The sequence below is a fragment of the Anabas testudineus genome, chromosome 4 (genome assembly GCF_900324465.2).
Source record: "Anabas testudineus chromosome 4, fAnaTes1.2, whole genome shotgun sequence".
Classification (NCBI taxonomy): Eukaryota; Metazoa; Chordata; class Actinopteri; order Anabantiformes; family Anabantidae; genus Anabas; species Anabas testudineus.
In genome coordinates this window covers 7,089,640-7,108,663 of record NC_046613.1, presented here as the reverse complement: position 1 = coordinate 7,108,663, position 19,024 = coordinate 7,089,640, and the positions used below count along the sequence as shown (strand labels likewise).

The 19,024-nt window shown below is 40.6% G+C and overlaps 2 protein-coding genes across 3 annotated transcripts; both read right to left on the bottom strand.

The window, feature by feature from the left end:
• Nucleotides 1-969: 969 nt before the first annotated feature.
• LOC113152232 (protein-glutamine gamma-glutamyltransferase K-like) lies at nt 970-10,533 on the bottom strand. Its single transcript, XM_026345363.1, has 14 exons — nt 10,448-10,533; nt 7,774-8,066; nt 7,495-7,686; nt 5,101-5,352; nt 4,308-4,426; nt 4,099-4,206; nt 3,703-3,880; nt 3,488-3,626; nt 3,207-3,399; nt 2,777-2,930; nt 2,368-2,652; nt 1,902-2,062; nt 1,663-1,799; nt 970-1,558 (listed from the first exon to the last, which is right to left on the bottom strand). The coding sequence occupies exons 2-14, from the start codon at nt 8,063-8,065 to the stop codon at nt 1,399-1,401; spliced, it is 2,370 nt and encodes a 789-aa protein (XP_026201148.1). The 5' UTR covers nt 8,066; nt 10,448-10,533; the 3' UTR covers nt 970-1,398.
• A 1,763-nt stretch (nt 10,534-12,296) lies between these two features.
• On the bottom strand, nt 12,297-18,978 carry rabggta (Rab geranylgeranyltransferase subunit alpha). Of its 2 annotated transcripts, none has more exons than XM_026345373.1 (17): nt 18,868-18,978; nt 18,511-18,611; nt 18,285-18,395; nt 17,865-17,989; nt 17,551-17,738; nt 17,162-17,419; nt 16,910-16,993; nt 16,700-16,782; nt 16,174-16,269; nt 15,178-15,283; nt 14,731-14,782; nt 14,556-14,644; nt 14,330-14,418; nt 14,129-14,245; nt 13,916-14,029; nt 13,678-13,765; nt 12,297-13,047 (listed from the first exon to the last, which is right to left on the bottom strand). In XM_026345373.1, exons 2-17 carry the CDS (start codon nt 18,511-18,513, stop codon nt 12,899-12,901), a joined length of 1,752 nt encoding a protein of 583 aa, XP_026201158.1. In that variant the 5' UTR covers nt 18,514-18,611; nt 18,868-18,978; the 3' UTR covers nt 12,297-12,898. The 2 variants fall into 2 exon arrangements, with proteins under 2 accessions (XP_026201158.1, XP_026201159.1); XM_026345374.1 differs by having other exon boundaries at nt 18,511-18,584; nt 18,868-18,963.
• Nucleotides 18,979-19,024: the final 46 nt, after the last annotated feature.

The window sequence follows — 19,024 nt, the reverse complement described above, 5'->3', positions numbered from 1 at the left end:
AAGACACTGTATATTTCCACCATGACTATCTGTAAAGAACTAAACAATATATTATAAACAATATACACTAAACACAATGTTTTAACTCAACAAATGCATGCTGGGAAGTCTGCTAATATGCCAATTTCTGTTGTATTTTATCAACTTAATATAACAAGTTGAGTAAACTTGAAGTAATTAATTAATTTAACTCATAATTTTAAGTTAAAAACTTCTAGTCCAATGAGTTGAAATAAGTATGCACATTGTAGTTCTCCAACTAGAGTCCAACTACTATTTGTGAATTTTTAATTTTAATTTTAACTAAAAATTCACAGTGAGATGAGCAAATACTTTTCTATAAGTTTTCATTTTTACAGTGCAGAAATAAGGCATTTCGCTGTAGTAGAAGTAGACAAACTCAACGGGCAAGTAAAGTGCTAGTAGTTTCACAAGTACTCCACTACGGGAAGAATATAGTATAGTATGAATTTAAATTCTTCACTCAATTTGAAGTACGTGCTCTAAAATTCACTTTACGTACAAAGTACTTTACACATTACTGAGATCTATGTTACTTTAGAGCTGGTAAAGGTGGAGTTCATTTTAAAACCACCTTAAACACTGGCCCGTGGTTCATCACTAATAATACTAATAATCATCATCATTTATTAGTTGATTCTAGTTTGTATTGAGAATCTGCCTCTGCCAAAAGTAACTAAAGCTGCCAAACAAATGTAGTTGAGTAAAAAAGAAAAATATTTCTCCCTGAAATAGTGAAGTAAAAGTAGCATAAAATGCAAATATTCCCGCTAAGTTCAAGTACCTGGAAACAGTACTCTAGTATTGTACTTTAGTAAATGTACTTAGTTACTTAGCACCCCTGATTTTAACAGCTGAACAGCTCTTACTTTTACCAACTCACCTGAAACAAGCTGTCTTACTCTAATATGTCAACATCATCATTAGCAAGTACAGGATTACAGGACATGTTGGAAAGTATTTAGTTTTAATAGTACAAAGTCATTATTTCTGTCATCCAATGGCAAAGTACACAAAATAAATATAGAGAATGTATAAATACAAAACACGAGTTCTATACAGAGCGCACTTCTTTCATTAAAGCTGCCACGCCGTCCAATCTTTTCACCTTCTGTGGGACTCAGAAACAGAAATCATTACTTATACTTCCGTATATTGTGGAACCTTGTTCAGATCGTCCTACTGAGGACTACTTCTCGTTTTCATAGATTATTAAAGTTGTTGAGGTAAAGACTGTTTCACTATTAGTTGCCTCTCTGTGGGTCTCTCTGTGAAATTTTAATTCAAAACACAGTATTCAGTTTATCACCTTGAATACACATCACACCCAGTGCCTATATGAAGGAAAATCACTTTCGTTCCCCTGTTGTCAAATCGCTATAAAGCGGCGTTGCTTTTTTCCTCCACAGTGATGTCAGTCACGCCGTGAACCTGTGTGAGCTGCTTGCAGTCCAATGAAGCCAGTAATTTCCTCGGTCCAGGCAGGGTGGGAATGAAGTACTCGGTGAGAGACACGGAGGCACGACTGCCAATATCCCTGAAGGTAGGACAGGAAATGACAGTGGCAGTCACAAAAGAGAAACATATAAAAGGCAGTATAAAGAAACTGAGCACAATATAAGGGATATTTTTCCTCCTCACCCATATTTAATCTTTCGAGCCGTTAGAAGGCCCAGTCCCTCCATGTTGAATGTCACTGCTTTAAGCACCTGTGGTAGTGGGTTAGTGAATGAAATCTCTATTGCTGTTTTCTCTCCCACCACTGCCTTCCCGATTGGCTGCGGAAAACCAAAGGACATGAAAAGTCAGATCCCAAATTACCTGTTACATAATCTTCTTATTAGCAATGCAGTATTTTCCTGATGAGCTGTTTTGCTTGCCTTTATAATGAGGTCTGGGGTTCTGAGTCGGAAACTGAATTGAGTGGCCTGGACCTGCTGTGTTTCTCTGACTCTCCCTGACAGTGTCAGCATCAGGGCAGCTTGGTCTACGAGCTGGTCCTTGTAGTCTTTGTACTCCAGAGACCAATCCAAAGCAGTCTCTGTATCCAAGAACATGGCAAAAAACATTACATTAAAAAATGTAGCACTGTGATTTATAAAGAATCTTTAGAGGTTGTTGCAGCGCTGCTACATAAACTGTATATGTATGTTTCTGTTTTCTAGGTGTTTCCCACTGTGCTCCGTCTTTGTAAAAGGTTAAGTGTTAGCTTCTTCTTCAGACATGGGAGTAATATCAATCTACCCAAGTGATTATAGAGGCCTTTTAATGTTGATGGAGGAATGAAACTCCTCTGTTGGATATGTTATGATAACAAAATGTTCTTCATTAAAACCGCCGTCTCACCGCTTTTGGGTGGCACGTCCACCTCGACAGTGTGCTTTCTGACTGTGGCCTTGGGGACACCTGTGTAGTACATGACTACTGCCTGGCTATTCAGCGTTACTGTGCGTTTCTCTGAGCTGCTGTTTCGCAGTGTGATGGTCAGCTCTGCATCATTTCCCATTGTAGGGCCTTGACCATCCATGGTCACTTCTACAGAGACGTCCTCTGCTTTGGAAGATGAAAAGGCACTTGCTTTGGAGCCATAGCGACACGCTGTCTCCACAGCAATGCGTTCCTCCTCTGTGCCTGAGAATGATCAGAAATGCCAAGTTACTGTAATTCAATATGTAATACACGATAAGTCAAAGCTTTTTTGATAGGGGCTGGTGATCTGTGATAATATCCGTGTGTGCATTTTGTTCGGGGATACCTTCGGGATATTTGTAAAGGTCTGTGATGTCATTGCGTTCATCAGAACCAACCGCCTTGGTGCTGATGTAATGGCCCACTGTCTTTTTCTCACTGTAGATTTGAGTGAAGGTCCCATTTGCATTTTTCTGCCAGTAGATTTTATCACTGTTTACCTGAGGATGTACAGAGGCAGAGCAAAAGAGAGACGAGCTAGAAAATAACACATTGAACCCATGACACGTGCTGTGTGGATCATCATTAGTCCACAGCACATGTAAAATCTGACAGTTTAAAACAACTAAAACATTAGATTGTCACTCCTTTTAATGAAATATAGTTTGTGAGAACAAAACTGCATTTTAGTTTCCTTCTACTGCACTAATTTCAGATATTCTTGTCTTGTAACTTTCAATTTCTGTACCACTCCATCAAGTATACATTCCACAAACCTCAGCAAACACAAACGGACAGTCGTATTTGAGGTAGACCTGGCCGTTGCGAACAGCAGCGAGAGAAGCGGGGCCACAGCGGTAGGAGCCCTGGCTGGTCTCCTGAGGTGTGGCGTCAACAGCCTGCCAGCCTCCATTGCCCGGAGGCAAGTCTGGACGAGCCATCCAGCAGTCGTTCCACACATGGAAATTCCTTCAAGAAAAGACTTGAAGGTCAGGAGGGAGAGTGTGTGTGGTATAATGAGTAAAAGTTTGTTTACAAAGATAGTGAGAGCACACACCAGATAGAGTCAGCATTGAGGTGATCGATAGGCTCCAGGTTCTCATCCAGGTATACGTCTGTTGTCAGGGAGACGTCGGTGTCATGAGCCGAGTTGAAGTTGGTCACAGGACGACAGGGGATGCCTAAACACCGTAAAACTGAAACAAAGGTGGAGTGATATCAGCAGCAGTAATCAGTACTGGTGGGAATGCATTAAAATTTCCAAACACTAACCTGTAGTGACCACACCAGCAAACACCCAGCACTGGCCATACTTCACAGGGCTCCCTTTGTTTTTGTGATACGCCTTCAGGATTTCCACACTGCCACTCCACGCTGTTGGACTGGTTCCACCTGAGTAGTCTCCCGACCAGTTTCCCTCTAACACACCTTGGTCATCAGGCGAGTTAACCTGAATAAATTAAGATAATTCTTTTTTTATATACTGCTGAGTGGTCTTGGCTTCACTTATGCAGTAATGTATATTTTATATTGCACAGTGAACAGTGACTCCGTTCAGTTGTAGCTGGTTTGAAAACATAGACCGACAGAATGACTTCATCTGCTGCTACAGTGGTGTCGATTTGAACAGGTAGGTGCAGCAGGTGTAGTTGAAACCTGCAGCCTCACCATGGCTGAGATGATCCGCACCACGTTGACTGAGTCTCCCCAACCAGACGGAAGAGTTCCACTCTTTTCCAGGATATAAAGGCAGGCAGCAAGAATCCCGTTGTCGAACTGAGACCAGCACAGAGAAAAAGACAAGGAGGACAATTGGACTCTGTCTGTTCCTGTTGCTCAGTTTTTACGGTACTGTGGGAAAATAAGAGCCCACTCACCTGTCCGTAGTTCCAGGTCCTCGCTCCAATCTGATTCTCTGTGCCGTAGTAGATCCGTCCAACGTCGTTCAGGACATACTCCTGCCTCACATCTTCGGAATCCATGAACACCGTGTCACCTGACGGAGAGCGAGTAATAACAGCCTTAATACTGGAAATGACACAAAATCACTCTGCGCAGTGAATAAACTGACTGACTCTGGCCTAGTGACATTAACTGCAGCTTTTCATTGTTTCTTGTCAGCTATAAATGTTGTATCTGCAGGATGCCACAGGGTTCAGCAGGTAGGTAGAATAGGACAGTTCACGCCATTGCAGTCCTGCAGCAAGTGTCCACTTTGTAAAGTTAATTTTCGAGATTCACAGAGACATTTGTGAGGATCGACTTTGATTTGTTGTTTAGCAAATGCCTTGTGAAGTTATTATGCTGTGCTATGTTACTTATTATGCTCTTTGAATAAGCAAGTCTCTGCCTCCTAAGTATGTTTTTGAAAAAACTGTGAACATGAAGTGTCATGCACTTGTAAGGATAATAAACAGGTGAGTCTTTTGAATTGCATCACCATCGCTTGACATTAATGGACAGTTCTGGGAGTGAAATCTTCTCATCTAAGCAAATAACATATTCCTCACAATGCCTTCTTTAACCACAGCCCTAAACATGACCACACAGTTACTGTGGGTGTATGGTCCTGCACTGTAGACTGTTTCTGTTATCATGTCCCACTCTTGTGTACAATCCAGAGATCTAGTAAAGACAGTCACAACATAGTTCTTTAAATGCACTGTTTACCTTCACACCAGGGGTTGAACAGCATGTAGATGTCATTCGCAGGGTCAGCTGTGAAACTGGCCGGCCCATTCGCACAATTCGTTTCCACTGTGAGTTGATATCTGCCTATGACCGCCGAGGGTGAAGAATTAACTGACAGATTTAACCGTTTGTCATCCTGTGCGACAACAGCAGCCTCCCAGCGATTGCCCTCCAACGCTTCCACCAAAGGGATGATTACATGGGTTTCCTTTGACACTGTTGGCAGTGGCCCTGATGACGTGAGAGGAGAAACGCATTATAGGTGTGTATGTGAAGGATACAGTATGTGAAAAAAGACCCGACATGCCCAAACAGAACAAAAACACAGCACAGTTAACTGCATTTATGCGCCTCCTTACACAATCGCCACACCTCTGCATTCCTGCAACATAGAGCAGAGCTGTGTTTGAATAAACAGAAACCAAATCACCATGAGCCAGAATGTACTGTCCTAAGAAGGCGTGCACGCACGGTTTGTCATGATAGCATTTGATCCATGTGCAGCTGTACTGTAAAATAGGGCACAGCTTGCTGTTCAGTCTCATTCACTGTGCTACTACTAATACTACTAATACTACTAATACTACTAATACTAATCTGTAAAGTAACAGTAGGGCTTCTGCATTAAAGAGAGACAACTCCAACAAACTCAGAATTTGTTATTTAAGGAAAAAAATACATCTAAATTTGCGGCAGCTTACTCAGCTTATCTTTGTAGTGAATGTGGATAACTGCAGCCCTCCCTGGTTTTTACCCTCTATTCTTAGTGTGACCTCATCTTTGTTGAGCCACAGTGCCGCAATTTCCCCACGAGATGTTCATTTGGACAGGCGAGGCACAGATTGTGTGTGACAATTGGAGCCCGAACCTGCCTGCATAGAAATGAATGAAGCGGCAGAAAGAACCATTGTGAACAGAAACATATGAGCCCCTGCACTTTACACCGAGCAAGAAAGTGAAAAACAGCAGGGAAACGCGAGGCCAGCAGAATGAATCACCAGCTGATGGTGAAGTAGTGGCTGTGCTTAACCAGTAGCACAGCGAGTGTGAGTGACAGAGCTGAGGGTAAGATTATTAGCATATATAAACTATAAAGGAGCCTGTGGTACTAACAACTGAGCCACTGAGCCTGTTTGTTTCTCCTAACATCAGGACCTTTCATCTAGTTCAGAACATTTTCATCTCTGCAACAGGTGAGACTCAAAGACAAGAATGTCCAGAGCAGTCCTGTGTGCCCCAGACGTTCCTCCTGTGAGGTGTTATGAAACTGTCAGCCTCTCGCAGCCATTAGAAGGGCTACAATTTGTGAAAAGCACCTCAAACCACCAAGTCACAGCATTTAACTGTCTCTGTCACTTCAATAAAAAAAAAAAAAGAAAGAAAGAAGAAACAACACAGTGTGTTTCTTTGGATGGAGTATGATTAGCTTCATGCTGAGGAATTTGCATGTCAGACTACAGGTTTTGGACCATGCACTGTCTGGACAAGGATATGAGCGGAAAAATGGCACTTTCCTGTTAAACGGTTTGCTTTGGAATGAAACATGCACCATTTGGAGAGGGGTGGACTCATTTTCAAATGCGTTAAAAACTGGCATCATTTGCAGCTGCTATTGTCCTCCTGCTACTTTCTGGTAAGACAGATGGCTGTATTCAATTATTGGATTATTATTCATAATCTGCATGGTGATTACATCAAATTGTGGAACACTATAAATTGTTCTTCTCTCCAGAAACTAATATAATATCATAATGATTTTATTTACCTTACATATTATTGCAAAGAAGACACGGCTACATGAGCTTTCTGCTAAAAGAGACACTGTAATTATTCTCTTCAAGCTTGACTTGGCTGTAACCGTAAGATCTCTGTTGCTCTGTTTCATCGTCTCTGCCTCACAGAGACAGAAGTGAACAGTAGGTAAACAGGTGACAGGCTGAGGACAGGTTGTAGTGTCACAGTAGATGGTGAATTGACAGTAGATGGGATTTTTGGTTAGAGCCGTACTGAGGATGTGGCATCTGTAAAACACTCTCCCTGGATCATAGCAACCAGAGCTGTTACCATAGCAATAGTAACCAAACAGCTCCCTCCCTCTTTCTTTCCTCTCTCTTTCTTTTCTCTATCTATAAATCTTTTCATCTCACACACATGAGTGCAAGGAAATCTATGTTCTTCACACACGAGCAGCCAAGTAAACAGTGTTTGGCATGGGCATGAAGGTAAAACTTGTTGTTGGTGTGTCTCGTTCCCTCTCACAACCCTCAACCCAGGAAAGCGTGGCTTTGGTTTGCTGTACTTTGGCCATGTGAAAAAATGTACCGATTCAAACTTGACCTGTTTAGATTAGAGGCGGTCTTTCTTCTGACTAACCTGTTTTAAGCTCAAGGTGAAGTTTGTCAGTGTTGGGGTTAAAAGGTCGAGACAGGGTAATCCACAGCTGGAAGTTCTGTCCTCTGCGAATAACGAAGTCATCACCGTGGTAGCGATTTGTGTGATGCTCCGTGCGATTCTCTCCTGATTTGCTTTTCATCAGGTTTATTGATCGCACTTTGAGAAGCAGTTCTGTGAAAACAAAGATATAGGAGAGAGTGAAGTCTGGCACTTTATTCGCTTTCATAAATAATACGACCTCTCCAATATGTCTGTTACCATTAATGTCGATGTCAGTAGTCACAGGCTTCCTGTCATTTTTCTCGTCCTCTTTATCCAGGTCTGTAGTAGAACCTGTGACCAGAGTTTCTGCATTGTCGTCCTCATTTGACTTGGGATGGCAACACCGACATACTTTACGCAGCCACTGTTGACATGCATTTTCTTTCTGAGCATTATTTTCTTTTGGTTGTTCCTTTTCTTCCTCTGTGTCCTCCCCAAATCCAAGAGTGACAGATGGAAACCGCCCCACTGTAGATCTGTCTCTGATCGGCCGTGTCGAGGCAGACATCCTGACACCAAGACAACACAGAGAGGAAATCTATGAGCTTAGTCAGTAATACATGCATTATTGCTGGTATTTTGATACATGCAGCTCCAAATCAAGTCTTCTTGGATGGGAATTTCCCAGTTTTCACACTTAAGACTGAGTATAGCATCACTTTTAATCTCTAACCTGATCTCAACAGAACAGATTTTCAGAGACTGGCAGAAACAAACAGACAAGCATCTCCAGGGAGGAAACTCAACATTTGGTGATGTTCATGGGCTCCAGGCTTTAAGTTTTTTACTGACTAGAATTTTCAACTCAGAATTCAATATTATGGGTGTATTTAAAACTGGGCCGCTTTGCCTGAATGCTATTGAGCTATTGAGGTACTTTGCTTAAAATGACTGTAATTCCAAAATGGTTTAACACTGTATGCTTTTAAAGCGCTTCAAATCAAGCCTACACTTTCAGCACAACTTGATTGTTTCGTTTCAAATCCATTGTGGTGGTTTACAAAGGCAAAAATATAAAGAAATGTCCAGATACTTCTGGACCCAACTGTTGTTGCTCTGCTTTTCTTTTTGGGTGCTTACTGGTGGGTGGAGATGATCCCCAATGGCCAATTACAGTCCCATTTCTCAGGAGAACTGTCCAAGAATCAAAGAAAAATGCATATGAATTCTGCAGACCTTATTCAAAGCAAGGCCGCTCATCCTCTCCGTCTGTGCCTCAATCTGCTTTCACTTGCATATTTCTGGTAGTAAATCCACCTTTTTTGCAGAAACACCGTGAACCCATTGAAAATCTTTACCACACACAATTTGCATTCCCCAGCAGCAGCACTGACTATTACGTGATGGCCAAACCTGCTCGGATGAAGCAATAGCAAGACTGACATTGAGTTTTGCCCTTATTCATATGCCAATGAGGTGAGGGAACGCCTCTTCCCAGCTCAAGATTGAACTCAAAAGGCTAAAAGCAGCTTAACAAAACAATGAGCTTAAAGGAAGTCACAACCTGTTAAGTACACTAACTGCAACTCTGTGTGCATGAAGTTAAAAACTACAATGATCTTATTGTTTTTCATGATATGATAATGTCTAGACTCATGTTTGCACTGAGGCGCTGTGCTTTGAACCATAACATCAGCATGCTAAAATATACACAGTCGTGGAAGCAATGCCCCTCTGGGGTTAAAAAAGTTTTTTTTGATTCTTGAATTTTCTAACTAGTACTGAACAAAATGCAGTTGCTGCTTCTAAATTTCCTTGTTTTTAAACTTTATATATTATATATATTCAGACTTGCATCTTTTCTTTGTGCTATATGATAATATGGTAGTTACTAGTTTCTTAAAGGACTAATTGATTCATCAATTAATCAAGAAGAACATCAGTAGATTAATGTCATTATTTCTTTATTGTTTAATACAGAATTTCTTGATATTTTGACCTAATGATTCATGTCGATCCATCCAACAGCTATTGAGATGTCAAAACTGCAAATAGATGGCACATAGGGACAGTTTCAATTCTAGCTTGAAGCTCAATAGTGGGCTGACTGACCCTGACGTCTGTCCTGCAACATCACCAGCAGGTTTTGTAACTTTCGTCATCTGCAAGTCACCACAAAAATCAGAACCGGGGAGTCTCAGTGGATTGTGAAAGTTTACCATAGGGTGGGTCCTCATAAAATGCTGATCGCCTGCCTCGCTGCCAAAAATACTGGGAGGGGTTCTGCAGAAAAACCTCATGAACTTGTGATTCACACGTTTGTGACAACAGTCCCCTTACATGATGTACATCTGAGCTGTGCAGCTGACCCAAACCAGACCCCACACTGTTCACTAAATCCCACTTTCCGAATTCAGCCGTTCTCAGGGTTCAGCCTGATGCTCTAATGTTTGATTTTGTATCTGACCACGAGTCAAATAATGCAGAAATAATGCCGCCTAAATGTTTGGTCTCTTCCACATCGGTTTGATAGTACTGTGATATTACGTATTTATCTGTGGAAATGGTTCTTTGGAATCTCTTTCAGTCAAGTAATGTTTAAAACAAACTTATAATATACTTTAGATCTGCTTCATGCAGTGGTGAGCAAAGAATCAAAATCCTTTAAGGAAACTGACACATTAAAAACAAAGTTAATCATGCAAGAAATAGCAGTCAGTGAACAGTTAGACTGTTATTTTCCCACTTCCTAAGGCAGCAATACACCACTGCCCCCTTTTCTATAAATGACTTGGGCATAAAATCCAAGCATACAGTGTTTAGGAGAAGGAAAAGTTCAAATACAAATAAACTTGAGCTAACTAGTCCCAACATGTGATGACAACATAAATCACAAATCTAAAAAGAAATCGGACTATGGTGCCATGTGAAACAGCACATCCAGACTTACTCAGTTCAATGATAGACGAAACGTGACTGGAGGAGGAAATCTTCTGCTCACTGTCTTTGTGATTCACAGACAGGCTTCTGGTGGAGACTCCTTTAAATACGTGAACAGTGATGACACGCCCTCCAGCTGCACAAGCAGCCACACTTTCCTCAACTCTTGAAAACATTTAGGTTGGGCACAAGTGGCCACTTCAATTTCTTAGCAGAAATGTGACAGTTCAGGTAACCAGCACAGAAAGTCTCACTGTTTGCACTGTCCCTTCTCCATTCAAGTGTCCCAAGAGGCTATAAGGAGTGTGACAGTGAGCCAGCATGAACAATGGCAGCTCCCTAAAACTGAAGCAGCTAAATGGAAGTTAGTCATCATTAATTCTATTATTCACACCTGTGCTTCTCCTGCTGTGACAATGTCCTCCATGAAAAAAGCCTGTAATTCAGCTAAGTGGTAGGATTTAGTGACAGGTGGCTCACCCACTGTGTGGGAAGTCGAACACCGTGTGCTTACGAACACGTGAACGCCTAGAAAGGAGTGTGTGTGCACCTACTTTTGTGTAAAACATCTCAAAGACATGACGTGTGGTTAGTGACTGAACTACGAGAGTTATCCGCTCTGACTGGTTGAGTAGGATTGTCGAGACTGTGATGGACCAAGATAGTCTAACTCACTCGCATCCAGATGGATTGAAGGAATGTTTTTATCTGATGCTATGGGAACAGAAAATCATACAGCGGTGTTATTATAAACCTTCTCCCAGTACATAACCGTAGTATAACATGTTAGTGTGATACAGAAAAGAAAACATTGATCACTGTGGAGCCTGGATAGTGACACAGAACTGAGGATACTGGTCCTTCCTCCACATTGTTCACATTCTTTTCTTTGTGAATTGCCTTTAAATATTCACACTGTTTGACCCTTAACTCGCTCAAGGACAAGACAAAAAAAAACAAAAAAAAAACTGTCATGTAGGTATAAAGTTTCATTATTTGTTAATCTGATCATTATTCTGTCTCTGTACTTTTTCTTGAACTGAGTGTTTGCTTCTGGGGCCATTGGAAAACTACATCCACTAATCTTTTCTACCGTCCACTAAATATGTACACCTTATTCAGTCAGTTTTCTTTTTATATTACTTTAATAACTACAATGCTAACATGGTAGAGTCACCAGGACATAGAATTTAAGTTACAAGTAGACGTCTAAAATCTGATTCTTGTACTAGTTTAGTACAATGTGCTGCCCCATTAAAAAACAACAACAATAAAAAAAAACAACTTAAGTTTACCAATGTGTTGGTTTTTTTTTCAAGTTCAGTTAATTAAGTTTTACTTTTTCAAAACTAAAATGATTTGTCACTATTCAACCCAAGACCAGTAGCCAGCTTAGGACGAAGAACGGTCGAATGATTTACAGAAGCCAAATCAAAGAGACAAGAGCTCAGTATCGTACTTCTAACTTCAACTAGAAGCCTAATAAAACTGATTGTGAACTTCAGTATGACACGAACATATCATTAGTAGCAGTTCTCAGGGTTGTAGACGAGCAGCACTGTACATCTAGTTTGCTAATTAGCTGAAGAGAAACTGGAGGTGAATTTTTCTGTATTGAGTTGAAAGGTGTGGCGTTTCTCAAATTCCATTTCATTACTAGATATTTATTTAGTTAAGACACTCCCAGACTTCCTATTTGAAAATGTCATGACACCACAGCAAAACAAATGTCAACTTGATACAGAGCTAAGTCACAATCATCCCTTGATATTAGTTCAACTGATCTGAATTAGTGTTTGGGATCGAGGTGAATTCACGTCTGAACATCAGATATAAAAAAAAAACAAATCACAATAGGCTTTTTGGAAGGCAGTGACACAATGTGTGCTGTTTTATTACTGTTTCGGTGACTTACTGTGCAACAGTATAGAGTCATATTAAATGCTTTACACAACCTCCTAAAAATGTCAATGTGAACTGCTGTATGTAATATTCGGATCATCAGTCATAAGCTTTTCTTTTAATATAACCGTTTTTAAAGCTTATAGAAGCAATAAGCCAGCGGTAATGCAAGCCAGTCCTTATTGAGTCTAATGAATTCAGTATTTCTGCATGCAGCTGGGTGTGCTGTATTAAGGATATCCACACACACACACACACACACACACACACACACATTTAAAGTAATGCAACACTGCTTCACACACACATACACACAGATAAATCTAGACAGTTCACTGAAGGTGTTAGAGGTGTTTATGACATATGCTCTGAAGTATCAAGCTTTCAGACCCTTAGGAGTCTCTGTGATTGACACTCTCCCAAACAAGTGGAACAAACAGAGTCACAAGACGCTTGAAAAAACACCCGATTGCTCTTTCACAAACAAACACGCTTGAGAAAAGTGAAGGACAATTGAATGAAGGGACAATGGTGGCAGTGATTTAAAGCCTCCATCTGATCAGAGCAGAAGGTCTGTCACTGAGGGCAGCAGCTCCGCTAACTCTGACTCGATGTTGGCCATCTGAGTGACAGGGTTGCCACGGAGATCGAGGCGCTTCAGCTTGGGGCAGGAGGCCAGCGGCTGAAGGTCTGCCAATGTCGAGATTTCTGTGCATCAAGGTTAATGAAAAAGTGTTTGTGTGCTGAGTGATATCATTACATGCACCGAAACTGTACTTCGAACGTCTTTTGAAATTGGCAAAACAAAAATTTGAAACTAACTGTAAGATGAAAACCTCATTAATTCCTCTCAAGTGTTATCGGGGGAAATGAAGCGTGAAGGAAGGGAAGGAATCTGTGACGATGATGTGTTGTTAAGTGTCTCTTTCCTTCTTAATGACGCTGTTTGCTCTGTGTAATTGCAGCACTGATTTTATTTACTCAATCACTAAACAAAGTTTCAGGTGATAACAAATTATTCATGTATTCAACTGAAGAGTCTTGTTACCAGTGCAATTTTCTTCACTATACACGCACACACCGTCCTTGTATTCGGTGCATCTCTGAAATCACAGTACACACTCTTTTCTGGGGCTGTTTTGCAGCACTGAGCTTTGCCCAGTCGGAGCTGATTCATACATTTCTTGAGTCACTAGTAGACTAGTAGGCAAGAGCAGTGTAATGACATAAGAAGCGATCTCTACCACACTGTGGTAGGATGCAGGATGAACACAAATACAGAACAGGACATTCTCCACCAAATAAACGGACTAATGTCAATTTCCGATTTAAGGATACTATTATTCTTTAAGAGGACTTCCTCCAGTTTGGGAAGGTGATACAGTCCTTCCAGGTTTTCTATGGAGTTGTTATCCACCTCCAAGACCTGCAAGTGTGAAGAACTTGATTAACTGGAGGCAGAAAAAAGTAATCGATATGTGTCTTTCCTGCTATAATCTACCAACTGTTGAACACACAAGAAGAAAACACTGTTCATGTGGAAAAGACAACTGGATGTGAATTGCAGCTTTATCACCTCCAGGCACTGCAGCATAGCGAACTGAGGAGGCAGCCGCCGCAGCTGGTTAGAAGACAGATTGATGTGGGTAACCAATAACAACTGGTCCAGATGGCATAAAGTAGTTAGGTTCTGTTAAAAATAGGAGAAATTACTTTTTTTAAATTGTCTGTGTGGCAGGTAGGTTTCTGAATACATAAATATGAGTTCTTGTCTTAACCCTGAACCAACCTTGTCAGTAATGCTGAAGACGCGCACTTCAGCATACTCCATTTTTAGGATGGTGTTTTCAATCATAAACTTGCTGCACAGGTCGCTGTAATAAGCAGAGCGCATGGAATCTACTTCCTGAGGGCAAAAATAACAGTAGTCAGTAAAACTCCTTGTTTCCAGTCAATCTCATAGACCATATAGGTTTGATAGAATACTTACTTTCAGGGTTTGGAAATGTGCAAGTGTCTCCTTTTCATATCCTAGAGGGTCTAGTGCCCTCATCAGGAGGACAATGGTTAGTAAGCACCCTGCCAAAGCAAGAGAGTGATGGAAAACATCGTGATTAGGACCAACAAATCTCAATATTATGTATTAATTTGCAGAAAGGGGTTTGGCTCGGTGAGCAACGGAGGAGTGTGAATGCAATGAAATAAAGATCGCTTACACTTATTGAGCGGCTCCAGCTCTAGCAGCTGGTTGCACGACTGTAGTTCTGACTGTAACACTGAGGTCTTCTCTACTGAGAGTTCACTCCTACAGAAAGAGGAGCACACTAAGTTCTTACTTCTTTGTTGAAAAAAAATAAAAAATTCACTGCTATTGTGTTGAGACAAAAGTACCTGAAAAGCTCCTGATCGGTAGCAGAGTCCCGACACCAGCTCTCGGTTCGACCTGGGCTCAAAGATCAAAGTGTAACGAGGATTTAGGAAATAAACACTCATTGGGCACTCAGTTAGGTCAACCTGTACAAAATACTGTAATTCAAAACTGCAAACTCCACCTTTTCAAAGTTTTTTTTACTCAATTTTAGGTGTCAGAAATGTGTAAATTCAATTATATGGTTATTTTATAGTCAACACTGTGGGTACACTGGGTGTTGTACAGGACTGCATTGTATCAAGAGGTGTGTTTCCTATTTAAAGAGATAAGAATATCATAAAAATCCACTACAACACAACTCACTCAGCGCTAAAATCCAAAGACTCTAAATAATCTAAATCTCTTGATTAGCACATTTGTATTCCAGCTGACAGGAGAGCATAATATGAGGAAACAACATGTATCACCTGTGTAGAGAGCACAATCTCTGTGAGTGTATTTTTCAGTCCAGTGCACAGTCAGATTGTGTTCACTGGTGATGTCACTTATTGTTCCAGGAGGGAGATCACAAATCTGAGACAGTGTCAAGGTTGAAAAGGACAAAATGAAGATTATTTCATAAGAGAAAAGAAAAGGCACTCAGACACACAGCGTGAGTGTGAATATTTAGTTTGTGGCTCCTTTCCTGTGTCAATAGAGAAGCCTGGTAGAGCTGAGCAGTATGAATAAAATATAACAACCCAGACTGAATGACTAAACATTACTTAAACTAAGTAGGATTTAATAATTTAATTTAGATTCACACTGACAGAATACAACATCGGCATTCAACATTTCACATTTGTGACTGTGTTTTAAACACACCAGGATTAAAATCCCAGTTTAGACACAGAATAAACAAAAGATGTGCAGCCACAAGGTCCCTGAGTGAGAACACTACAAATTAAACATTTACCAGGTAAATATGAATAAATATGGTTGAAAGCTAACAAGCACAAGTCAACAGATCAGGTCCTTGACAAATGCCATCCAATGATGTTGACTATAAGATATGATTGAAAGCTCAAGATAATGCTGGTACAGTCAATCTCACCAACCATCCTATATTAATAATATGAATTAATTAATTAAAAGCAGCACTCCTGCAGCTGCGTGGGAATTCACTGCTTAGCTGAAGGACACCTCAAAACAACTGAGTAAACTTAATGTTATGTGTGTCACTGTTGAGTTAACAGAAGTCATGTTGCCTTTACCACACTTTGCCGTAAAGGCAACAATAACATTCCACTCCAAGTATGTTGATCAAGATTTCATGATGAAACTATTTGTCTTTTTCTTGGTGCACATTCCACAACATCGTAACAGCACACCTTGTGGTATGTGAAGAATGAGAACAGTCTGAAAAAAAATGTATCCTATTCAATCAGCAGTTACACTCATCATCACAGACAAAAGAAGGATACCCAGACAGGGCTGTGTTTGAAGCGTGGATGAACACTCCTCCACTCCACTTTCTGAGGCTGTCCATCTAGGACCAGTAGCAAGCTTACAGACTGCGCCTGACAGACAAAAGGCAGGATGAGAGGTTGCACAGTCACACAGAAAACAACATGAATACATTAGTATTTATAAATGTCTTAATATTGAGTTTCCTTCATGACAAGAAATATTTTTTTACAGAACAAAGCATTACTGCAAAGTGCAGCATTTCATGGGTTTCTGTAAAATATACTGCAAGATAACCGAATCAGCGTGGCAGTCATTCTCATTTAATAGTAACACATATTGTAATTAGAGTTTTGTATATTTCAGTTGTGACTCAGTGCATGAAGTGTTTTCATTGCATTTTGAATGTGAGAATAACTGATAAATTAAATACAGAGTTTTGAAAACTGAATAAAATATAGTGAAACTATAACTACTACTATAACTACTATAGTGACAAACACTGTAAAGCTTCACTTTATGGCATTAAGCAAATATACTCACAATAACAGGCCCGGAGAATGCAACAGCCACTCTCTCCTCATCCCGACTGACATACACACAGCTTATCATTTCCTCACGTTCCGCTGTTAAATAAAAAACAAAAAAACATAAGATTGTACAGCTCATGTGTGGTAAATGAACATGATTAAGCAGATGAAATAGGTTTGTACTACATGTGTGTACATGTTGACACAAAGGACATGGACATACCTCTGCCTAGCAACCAGCGATAGTAGAACCAAGCACTCTGATCATTGGGGTCGGTGAAGAAAGCGTTCTGTACAAGCTCATACTCTTAAAGAAATGGGCAGAGTTAAATGCTTAATGTGTGGAATTACAAATTAAATATTACTAGCAAAGCACAACTATCAGAAGACATAAAGCCTCAGACTGCCCTCTGTCTGATTTTAATGGGTATTGCTGACACAATCTGAAATTTTATTTCTGAATCTTGGATTTTACCTTTGAGGAGTTGCTCTTCACAAACTCGATGGGAGTGAGTTTGTGGAGAATGTGGAGGAGAGGGCTGGGAAGGCTCATGGGACGGTGAGGGGGGCTCAGGAGACTGCGGGTGGAGCAGCGGCAGTAGGGTGCTGCGGTAGTGCCAGCTGGAGTAGTTGGAGAAGTTAGAGCCAATAAGACGATCAGTAAACTCCAACTCTTTATCCACTGGCACACCAGACATCTTCACGACCATCCGGCGATAATCCCAGCAATGAACTGGTAGAATAGGTGTGAAAGAAAGCACATGTCAGTAGTTCAAGGGTGTAGTATATCTGGGTAGATATAAAGAATAAAGAAAATGCAGATGTCTCCACATTCTCTCTCCATTTATCTACTTCATTACTCACAGTTGCGGTCATCCAGGCTGAGACAGCGATCACACAGGCTGAGTTCTCTGGCCCAGTCTGGTTGAGGTAAGCGGGCTGAGACCCAATATCGATGGTGCCAGCTGCCGTAGGACTTTGGGTTCATCTTCAGGCAAGACTCCAGAAATGAGAGCTCAGTCTCATAAATCTTTTGCACTTCATCCTTGTCCCTGGAGACAAAGTTGGGAAACAAAACAAAACAAACCTTTTGTCACATTTAATATAATTTACCCATCAGAAAGTGTTCAATGACATACTCAAACTACAAATTACAAAATAAGTAGTAATGATCTCACTTCACGGTCTCCAGGTGCATTAGGATCTCTCTTCTATAGTTCCAGAGAGTTGCAAAGTCAGGATTAGATGACAGTAGCTGCTGGGTCAGCTGGAGAGCCTCATCATCACAAACGCCCTCCTTCCTCTGTCACACAGCAGAAATAATGGTTTGAGTAAAAAAATTATCTGAAACTTGCTCACTGAGCACATTAACAGTATACCTTAACTGTTATAAGTAGTTTATAGACTTCTGCATAAATTACTAAGGATGGCGTGATTCTCTATTTTTATTTTGTCAGCAATTCCAATGAAATACCTTCATCTACATGGACACTCATTTTATTAGGATCAACTGATTTCCACTTAGTTTGTTATCAAAAACAAAGTGTGGAATATCACCAGTTTAACACTTAGAATGAATTGTGAAATGTGTGTTAGACCTTAGAAAAACAGGCGTCTCTTGCAGCCACATAGATCTTCAGCTTCTTCTCCCTCTCCTTTCTTTTCTCCTCCTGCTGCTGGGCTGTAGATTTAATCTTTACTCTGCCATGCTGTTAAAACAAAAGGACAGGAGATACAGTAAGTCAACTGGCTACCTCATACAGTATGCACACTGTATCAATGCAATGAACATAAATTCAAATTATAATTGAATATATTTCTTACCATCCTTTCTGTTTATGAAGGAGATTTCTTCAACTGTCTTTACAGCCTCATAAAGGGTGATGCTCAGGGTCAGACTGAGTCACACACGGAGAGACGACACACTGACATAAAAGTTATTAAAGTTAATCTTAATCCCAGCCCATAACTAATTATCGGTACATGTATCAGTAAAGTAAAAACACTGAACAGAAACAGTCCAGAGTCTGAAGTTAGCTTGCTATTTAGCTCCGTTGTCAGTAAACGACACTGACTGTGTTCATTCTGTTCATTCAAACTAGCACTGTGTGTGACCTGCGACAGAGAATGCATTTTAAATACAGCTAAACAATAAAAATAACATTACTGCATCACACCCACCTGGTTCGTACTCGGTTTGCTTTATGTTTTTTAGAGTCCAGTTTGATTTGTCAAGTCACCATCAGGCATTCGAACGCCTACAAACGTCTACTTCCGTCTCATAAAGATGACGTCACGGAGAGCGTCCCACCAGCGGTAGTTTGCAGCCCTCTAGTGG